The 9883-nt window shown below is 48.4% G+C and overlaps 1 protein-coding gene across 2 annotated transcripts in view; it reads right to left on the reverse strand.

The window, feature by feature from the left end:
• The window catches only part of LOC108313357 (glycolipid transfer protein), a 31508-nt gene that overhangs the window by 7742 nt on the left and 13883 nt on the right, over window positions 1–9883 (reverse strand). For both annotated transcript variants that reach the window (XM_017541747.2, XM_017541738.2), the window contains exons 2-3: window positions 1130–1188; window positions 4–135 (exon numbers count right to left, since the gene is read on the reverse strand). In XM_017541747.2, the coding sequence (XP_017397236.1) occupies window positions 4–135; window positions 1130–1188 (191 nt within the window). The remainder of the gene's footprint in view (window positions 1–3; window positions 136–1129; window positions 1189–9883) is intronic.

Consider the following 9883-nt stretch of genomic DNA (forward strand, 5'->3'; position numbering starts at 1 on the left):
CCTTTTCAGCCACATCAGCGCCAGTGTGGCCCCTACTTTGGGCCACTCTGCTCCATACATTTCTTTCTCCACCTCCAGGATGTTCTGCAGGGTCCGGAACTTGGCTGGATTCGTGTCATACACCGCTTTGATTTTCTGAAATGGAGCACACAGGATTTCCCCTTGGGTAAGTTGCCCCCACAGACATCCGGCCCGCATGCTGGGTGAAGAGCACCCCACCGGCATCTCCCGCTCCTTCCTGTGCTCCAGGAGCAGCAGGGACAACACTTATAACTACGACTGTTCGCGTGAACCAGGATTTGCCAAGTGCTTTACAGGCACTGCCTTATATGATCCCAGTGGCAACCCTGATGTTGCTGTCATTATCCCATTTTACAGGCAGAAACACTGAGGCTCACAGAGGGGCACAGACTTGCCCAAGGTCACACAGTTGGTACAGAATCCATGTTCTCCAGCTGCTACTGACACTGCCTCAGACACCAAGCATCTGAAGTTCTGCTTTGGTGGACAAGTGGAAATAGGTTCCAAGGATTCAGACGTCCAGGAACGAAGGCCTCTGAGATGCAGCCGGCTAGGCCTGGGTCTGAATCCCAGCTCTGCCACTTACTTGCTTGTGACCTTAAGTGAGTCCTTCAACCCCTCTGAGTCTCAGCTTCCTCATCTGTAAAAAGGGGATAACACAGGACCAGCCTCAAAGGGCTGGGATGGAGAAATGAGACCATGCAGCATGTCCCAAGCCCTTGGCTGGGCCCCACGTGGATTCTCACAGGCAGGGAGGGAGTCTATGGCTGGGGAGATGACATCAGGAACTACCAGGATTGGAGAAGGGGAGGGCCAGATGCATGCTGACTGTGGACTTAGGGGCTTACTTCTTTGGTGGGGATAGATGAAAAACCAGCAGGTTCTTTCTCAGGGTCAACACTTTAATTAGACTTTGGTCCCAGTCAGGCTAGACCGTGGAGGAGGGCCAAGAACATCGAGCCCAAATCGGACAAGCTTGGGGCCCATCTTCCATGTTTCCCTCCCCTTCCTCGGGCTGGGAAGCTTGCAGCTGAGACCATGGTGCTGGGAACCCAGGTGGGCTTAGATTCCTGATGCAAGTCCTGTGGCTGCCCGGCCAGGTACGTACCGTGATGTTGCCGCTTATGTCTGCCTTAATGGGAGTAAACACTGGGGACCCAAGGCAATCTGGGGACAAAATGAGAAGAGAGATTGAGATTTCCTTTAATCACTTGAACCTGGAAGGCAGAGGTTGCAGCGAGCCGAGATCGTGCCACCTGTCACCCAGGCACTGCACTCAAAAGAAAAAAAGATTCCCAGCAAAAGTGATTTATCAGGGCCATGGGGACATGGGGGGTGGGTCACGTAGTGTGTTCCAGGGAGAGCTGAGTTGTTCTGGATGTTACTGAGGCAGCATGGGCTTGCATGCAGCCCCCAGCTCAGTTCTCTGAGCTTCCTGTTTCCCACCTGGCAAATGAGGCCACAGCACCAATCACAGAGGTGTGATGAGGATGGCTTGAAATAAATAATCCAAGGTTAAGACGCACATTTGGTTCATCTCTGGAATCAGAATGGCATTTTTGGGGGGGTTTTCTTGAGACAGGATCTCGATCTGTCACTCAGGCTGGAGTGCAGTGGTATGATAGCTCACCACAGCCTCAACTTCCTAGGTTCAAGTGATCCTCCCGCCTCAGCCTCTGGAGTAGCTGGGACTACAGGCACGCACCACCATACCCAGCTAATGAAAAAAAATTTTTTGGCCTGGAGCTGTGGCTCATGCCTGTAATCCTAGCACTTTGGGAGACTGAGGCGGGCAGATCACTTGAAGTCAGGAGTTCAAGACCAGCTTGGTCAATATGGTGAAATCCTGTCTCTACTAAATATACAGAAATTAGCTGGATGTGGTAGTGCGCACCTGTAGTCCCAGCTACTCAGAAGGCTGAGGTAGGAGAACTGCTTGAACCCAGGAAGTGGAGACTGCAGTGAGCAAGAGATCACGCCATTGCCCTGCAGCCTGGTGACATAGGGAGACTCTGTCTCAAATCTTGATGATCATCACAGAGCTTGATGATCAGGACCCTGTGTAGACCTAAACTGTCTTTGTTTTTAATAAAAGTTTTTTTTTAAAGTGCTTAACTCTTAAAATAGAAAAAAGCTCATAGAATAAGGATGTAATAAAAATTTGTCTCTTGTGTCTGTGATTGAATTTAAAAAAAAAATTTGTCCAGAGCTGTACAATGTGTTTTTTTTAATTGTATAAAACATTTAATTTATGGGTCTTTTGAGGAAATTGGATGCATCACCACTATATTAGAACTGAGCCATTAGTTTTGTAGCTTCATCAATATTAACTAGTTTATTTTCATGATGCTGCTGAGGAATCAGTTCTTTCTGCAGAGATTCAGGAGAAAGGCCTTCTGAGAGTGTGCAAATCTCTCTTGTACATTTATTAGATTAGTGCAGAAGTGACTGCGGTTTTTGAATACAAACGCTTCGTCTGCTCTGCTGACTTTTTCATCATTCGTGGCGTTTATCTTCTTAAGATTAGAGGTAACTGGTTTGGCTTTGTTCTTAGCCTTGAAGTGTTTTCGGCTGGCGGTGTGAAATACACTCTTGGACTTCTGCCCTCTTAATTTGTTCAGCCATTGTCTTCAATAGTAGTGTGAAGCTTAAGCTTGCTCCAGGTGACGCCATCTGCATGCACCTATGTGTGCTTTTAAAGACAGGGTCCTTTGGCAAGTAACAGTGAAGAAAGGTAAATAAATAAAATAAAGACAGGGTCTTGTTCTGGCACTCAAGCTGGAGTACAGTGGCGAGATGCAGGCTTCAACACCTGGACTTGAGCGAGCCTCCCGCCTCAGCCTCCCCAAATGCTGGGATTTCAGGCACACACCATCACACCCAGTAGAATGTTCTTAAATGGAGGCATTTTCCTTTCTTCATGGGTCATAATATATCGGAGTGTCGTATAAGTAACACCTTGGAGTTGATAAAATGTAGACTTAGAAACTGCCTGGCAGTTCCTGGAAGGGCTGGGATCTGCTAAAATGTGAGCAGCCTGCTGCCTGCCACTCCTCCTCTCCCTCTTTTGTCACCCCCATGGCAGGCTGTCACAGGACATCTTGCTCCTTCCATGAAGGAAGTATGCAGGTTCTTTACTGAGCGGGCTCGATGTAGACTTCACTTTCGAGCCTGAAGACAGACTGCTGGGCTTCTGAGACATCTCATTGTCCTTGTTCCAGTCCAGAAAAGTGAGCTTGCTAAGCCTGCCACAGAACACAGGTGAAAAAGACCCCAGAGCAAGCTAGAGGCGAGTGCCAGCCCCATGGGAGTGAAATGCCAATGCCCAGGAGGCCAGACAGGGGCCTCAGTGTGTGCACCAGTCGACTGCATGAGGCAAGAGGGCTAGGGGAGGAACTTCCTTCAGCCGAATTCCACCAAAGGAGACCCTGCACACCTGGCCAGCCATCTAGAACATTCTAATTGCAGCTATGAAAAGAGGCGCGTGAGAGAAACAGCATTAAACATTTAAGGAAACACTCCACAACCCAATGGAAAGAAGGTAGGCTAGGGTTTCAGACAGATGGGGTGTGAATCCTGCATGACCACTCCTCAGCTGAGCAGGTCTCCTCGCCGCTATGTGCCTCAGTTTCCTCACATGTCAAATGGGGCAATAATAGTACTTATTTCATACGCTTCTTTAAGAAATTAAAAATAAGGCACCGAACACATGTAGCAGTGCCTGGCGAGTGGTGAGCACTTAGTACCTGGACTTCAATAATATCATTACTAGGGTCAGGCGCTGTGACCCAGCAAATGACATTATCATGGAAGCCACAGGGTCCACCAGAACCTCCACTGAATGAGACCCATCCTTGACCTGCAACCCTGCCACTTCCTCTGAGCTCCCCCGTGAGGCCCTGCTACGGCCAGGGCTCCCACCTTCCCCTGCTGCAAGCTCTGGGCATGCTGTCCTCACACTGGGCTCACACAGTTGCTGAGAGCAGTCTCCTCTCAGCAACTGAGCCTCTTTCCAATATCTGCAAAGGCAAATCTCCCAGCAAGGGGCCATGCTGAAGCCTTCCCTAGGGTGGCCACATCAGAGGCCACATTGGAGGTCATGTCACTTGTTAGCCTGGAAGGTGTTTTCCTTCCAGCACTGCTACCACTGCCTCTCTGGAAAGACCATGCATTCTTGAATTACATAATAACCCCGGAGCCAAGATCCTCCACCCCCCCCACCCCAGCCAATGACTACAGTGCCACCAGGGGGTGCCAATTCCAACCCTCATGGGAGGACAGAGGAGGCAGGCAGGTGCCATGGATGGAACACACGGGGACTGGCAAAACCCATTTGGAGGTATGGCTGCTTCTCAGATCCAGCTGATGGCTTTACATCCTCCTCTCCCAAAATGTATAATGAGCCAGATGTGGGCATGTACCTGTAGTCCCAGCTACTCAGGAGGCTGAGGTGGGAGGACTGCTCAAGCCCAGGAGTTCAAGGTTGCAGTGAGCTATGATTGTATCACTGCACTCCAGCCTGCGCAACGGAGTGAGATCCCATCTCCAAAAAAATTTAAAATATAGGTCGGGTGCGGTGGCTCACGCCTGTAATCCAGCACTTTGGGAGGCTGACACGGGCAGATCACCTGAGGTTAGGAGTTCGAGACCAGCCTGACCAACATGGTGAAACTCTGTCTCTACTAAAAATACAAAAATTAGCCACGCGTGGTGGCGCATGCCTGTAATCCCAGCCACTTGGGAGGCTGAGGCAGAAGAATCACTTGAAACCAGGAGGTGAAGGTTGCAGTGAGCCAAGATCACACCATTGCACTCCAGCCTGGGCAACAAGAGTGAAACTCTTGTCTCAAAAAACAAATAAATAAAAATAAAAAAATATCATGTCCAAAGGCTTACATTAGACTGATGGACAGATGGGTAGATATATGGATATATAGGTATAGTAAAATATTAATCTAGGTAGTAGGTGTACGAGTACAAGTTGCTGTAAAATTCTTTCAACTTTGCTACACGTTTGAATTTTCTCATAGAAAATATTGGAAAAAGTAATGTCAGTTTTTTTTTGCTCATAAAAGTCCTATTTCTTTCTTCTACTTTTTCTTCCAAGTACATTTCTCTGTTACAGTGACGATAGTCACGTGTGTAACACCTTTTTCTTTTTTAAAGCAACAGTCTTCCCACCAGACTTGAGCTCAGAAGAGGGCAGAGATCAGGTTCCCTGCTGTGCCCCAAGCACCCAGCTGGTGCCTGACCCCAGTCGATACTTGTATGACATCTGTGGAATGAATGAATGAAGGAAGGAAGGAATGTATGAATGAATGAATGAACTGTGGGAAATGTGGGATCTGTCAGTGATTTCCCAGCCAGCCTCTCCATCTCTACACCCTCTCATGGTTCAGACTGCCCCAATGCACTGGTTTTAAGCACCTGTCCAACCCGGATGGCAGAGGATACACGAAGGGACTTGGGGCTCAGTTCCCCTACTTATAAAATGGAAATCCTTCTAGGATGTTCCTCTGCAGGGCTGCTGTGAGAGGTGTCACGCGTGCAAAGTGAGGGCCCGAAGCACCGACCGTGATTGTTTTTACTGCCACTGGCTGGCTTTCAACCAAAGCTTTCCAGTGAAGAGATGATGGCAGGGCTTGATGACAGATAATCATTGACCATGGGTGGCTTATTGGCTTTTCTCAATGACTCGGGTCATTCAACATGCATTTCAGAGACACAGAAAAATGTTCTACAGTGTCCTTGTGCGGTTCTGAGCGGCCCTGCCCTGGTGGCAGGGAGAAAGGCTTTTTGTTTTGTGTTCGCCTGACCGTGCGCTTCAAGGGTCACGAGGCCGCTGTGGTCAGCAGGAGCTGGGCCCAACAGCAGCTGTCATTGTGTGTGAGGCCACTGCACAGGCCCAGAGCTCCTGCTCAACAGTGGGGGAGGAATGTGTTGCCGCCAGTGCACTTCTGGGGCTGGGAGCCCAGAAGAGAGGGGAGGCGAGGCAGGGGCTGGGAACGCTGCCGGCCTGGCAGGAGAGGCAGCTCTGCATGCATCTCTGTGTTATGTAAACACGCATGCTGAAGTTAATCTGGAAGCATCTGGAAGTGGGCTGCCTATGATTAGCAGTGGCATCAAGCGGGGCAGTGGCACTGAAGCAGTGGCATCCACAGTCCTGGGTTTGAATCTCAGCTCTGGTGTGAGTTTGGCCAAGTGACTTAACCACTCCAGGTTCAGGACCTTTGGTTTCTACAGCCCAGAAGTGCTGTGCAAACAGGAAGTGCTGTGTATATTGTTGGGCTGAAGCCTGTTTCAACATCACCCACCCAAGGCTCTGGGCTTATGTTTGCCTTTGGTGCAGTCCAAGGACATCAAGTCACAGAGAAGACACATGACCTGCCAGGGTTACACGTGGAGTGCCAGCAATTCAGACACAACTCCAGAGCCAAGGCTGCTCCACTACACCCTTAACCTTTCTGTCTAGAATGCTGCCATTCTTTGAACTCAGAAAATAGGTAATCAGATGATTTTAATTCTCAAGCATGTAGTGGCTTTTCTAATAGTTTATTTACTTATTTATTTGACAGAGTCCCAGTCTGTCGCCCAGGCTGGAGTGTAGTGGCCCAATCTAGGTTCACTGCAACCTCCCCATCCCGGGTTCAAGTGATTCTCCTGCCTCAGCTCCCCAGTAGCTGGGATCACAGGCATGAGCCACCACGCCTAGCCTCTAATAGTTTAAATTCAAGCCTGCACCCACTCTGAATAGAGTATGACATGTTTCTACCAGGCTCTGGAGCCTTCCCTTTCCTACAGAATGCAGCCCTAACCCCAAATTACCCTTCTTGTTTGACCAGTTTTGCAGTTACCCCAAACTTGTTTTTTTTAATTGTCAGCAAACAGGCTCTTTGAAATGCCACCCTGAACCTGTCTGCCTGGAGGGAGGGAGGGGACTTGGAGGGTTCTCTAGTTCATGATCTTAACTCCAGGGAGAAAGGAAGCTGTCTTTTTTAACCATTTTTATTTTTTATTATTACTTTTTTTTACTTTCTTTTTTTTTTTTTAATAGAGATGGGGTCAGGCCAGGCATGGTGGCTCACGCCTATAATGCCAGTACTTTGGGAGGCCGAGGCAGGAGGATCACCTGAGGTCGGGACTTCAAGACCAGCCTGGCCAACATGGTGAAACCCCATCTCTATTAAAAATACAAAAATTAGCTGGGCATGGTGGTGCACATCTGTAATGCCAGCTACTTGGGAGGGTGAGGCAAAAGAATCACTTCAACCTGGGAAGCAGAGGTTGCAGTGAGCTGAGATCGTGCCACTGCACTCCAGCCTGGGTGACAGAGTGAGACTCTGTCTGAAAAAAAAAAAATAGAGACAGGGTCTTATTATTTTGTCCAGGCCAGTCTCAAATGCCTGGGTTCAAGTGAACCACCTGCCTTGGCCTCCCAAAGTGCTGGGATTACAGTGGTGAGCCGCCATGCCTGGTCTGAAGCTGTCTTTAAAAAAAGAAAAATCAGATACAGTCCCACCATCTTCTTTCACAGAACCCACTAGAATGAGCAGATTCCAAATACAGTAAAGCTTTGGTTATCTGGAACAGCTGGCAAACGGCCCCTTCTGTTTAATGGAGAAGGCGCACTACTCAACTCAGAAGATGCAAGGAAAGAAACCAATAAATCTAATTATAAAAAACAGAAACCTCCTATATAGGGAAGAGGAGAAATCCCACCACCAACCAAAGCCAAACAATTTGGGCGGCAGAGAGTAGAGAGACTGTGCAACAAGCGTAGCAGAAAAAAGGCTAATATCTCTAATATGTAAAGAGCTCTTACAAATCAATAAGAAAAAACAACAGCCCTATAGAACAATGGGCAATCCACAATGGAAATGAAAAGATGCTTAATCTAAATAATAAAAAACTAAAAACAGTGGACTATTTTCCATCTACCTGTTTTTTTTTTTTTAAAGAGACAGAGCCTTGCTATATCGGCCAGGCTGGAGTGCAGTGGCTATTCACAGGTACAATCCCTCTACTGATCAGCATGGGAATTCTGACCTGCTGTTTCTGACCTGGGCCAGTTCACCCCTCTTTAGGCAACCTGGTGGTCCCCTTTGCAAGGAGGTCACCATATGGAGGCCAAACTTAGTGCAGACACCCAATCAGTGTAGCACACTACAGCCAAGAAATCCTGGGCTCAAGTGATCTTCCTGCCTCGGCTTCCTGAGGAGCTGGGACTACAGGTGTGCGCCACTGTGTCTGGCTTTCAAAATGAATACACCAACAATGTTCTAGTTCAGCATCCTCTATGGAACTCATCAAAATATAACACAAATGTCACTGCTTTCATAGTGGAAGCCATTTGTAATTTTCTAAACAGAGCCATCATCAAAAATATGAGTTATGATAGAGACATGGCAGAGAAATGGCACTGGTCCCCTCAAGCTTCACTAAATGATAGATGGTGTGCCTTCAGGGTTTTTTAGGACAGCTGGACAGCTTTGCGTTTTGTTTTTTTTGAGATAGGGTCTCACTGTGTTGCCCAGGCTGGAGTGCAGTGGCACAATCATGGCTCATTGCAGCCTGGAACTCCTCCTGGGCTCAAGCAATCCTCCTACCTCAGCCTCCAAAGTAGTTGGGACTATAGGCATGCACCACCATGCTGGGCTAATTTTTTAAATTTTTGTAGAAACTGGGTCTCACTACACTATTGCCCAGGCTGCTCTTGAACTCCCAAAGTGCTAGGATTACAGGCATGAGCCGCCATGCCCAGCCAACTTTGTGTATTTTTCTAAAACTCCTATTGATGGTTGACAGCTACTTCCTGCAGTGCTTCAATTATTATTATTTTTTTTTGAGACCGAGTCTCATTCTGTAGCCCAAGCTGGAGAGCAGTGGCATGGTCTCAGCTCACTGCAACCTCTGTCTCCCGGGCATAAGCGACTGTCCTGCCTCAGCCTCCAAAGTAACTGGGACTACAGGTGCACCCCATCATGCCTGGCTAATTTTTTGTATTTTAGTAGAGATGGGGTTTCACCATGTTGCCCAGGGTAGTCTTGAACTCCTAAGCTCAGGCGATCTGCCCACCTCAGCCTCCCAAAGTGCTGGGATTACAGGCATAAGCTACCATGCCCAGCTGAATCCTTTTAGATACTTATAAACCAAATAGCCGCCAGAATCAGAATTGCTTGCAAAAAGGAGACATGCACCAAGGAGGGGTTTCATGCATCACCTCTGACAATTCTGACTAGATAAGGGCCGTCTGGGGCTTCCTGCCTGGGTCTCTGCCACAGTTCAGATGGTGACATTGCCCAGAAAGCAGAATTCCCTGTAAGCCAGCAGTGACCACAGAGAATCATACTAATTTCTTTTTTTTTTTTTGAGATGGGGTCTCATTGTGTCACCCAGGCTGGAGTGTACTGGCACAATCACGGCTCACTGCAGCTTTGAATACCCAGGCTCAAGTGATCCTCCAGCCTCAGCCTCTGGAGTAGCTGGGACTACAGACACACGTCACCATGCCCAGCTAATTTTTTTGTTTTTAATTTTTTGTAGAGATGGGGTCTCACTTTGTTGCCCAGGCTGATCTTGAACTCCCGGCCTCAAGTGATCCTCCCACCTTGGCCTCCCAAAGCACTAGGATTACAGGCGGGAGCCACTGCACCCGACCTCATTTCCTCTTTTTCTGGTCTCAAGGGAGTTGGACAGTACTGGTCGTTATACTCTTAGCAAGATCACAGTCTGTATCTGGAAATTTCCATCCAAGCTGCCTCTCCATGCCTGCCTCTTCAAACAGCCATCTCAGCCGGGCGCGGTGGCTCAAGCCTGTAATCCCAGCACTTTGGGAGGCCGAGGCGGGTGGATCACGATGTCA

Source organism: Cebus imitator, unplaced genomic scaffold (assembly GCF_001604975.1).
Source record: "Cebus imitator isolate Cc_AM_T3 unplaced genomic scaffold, Cebus_imitator-1.0 Scaffold8, whole genome shotgun sequence".
NCBI classification, from domain to species: domain Eukaryota; kingdom Metazoa; phylum Chordata; class Mammalia; order Primates; family Cebidae; genus Cebus; species Cebus imitator.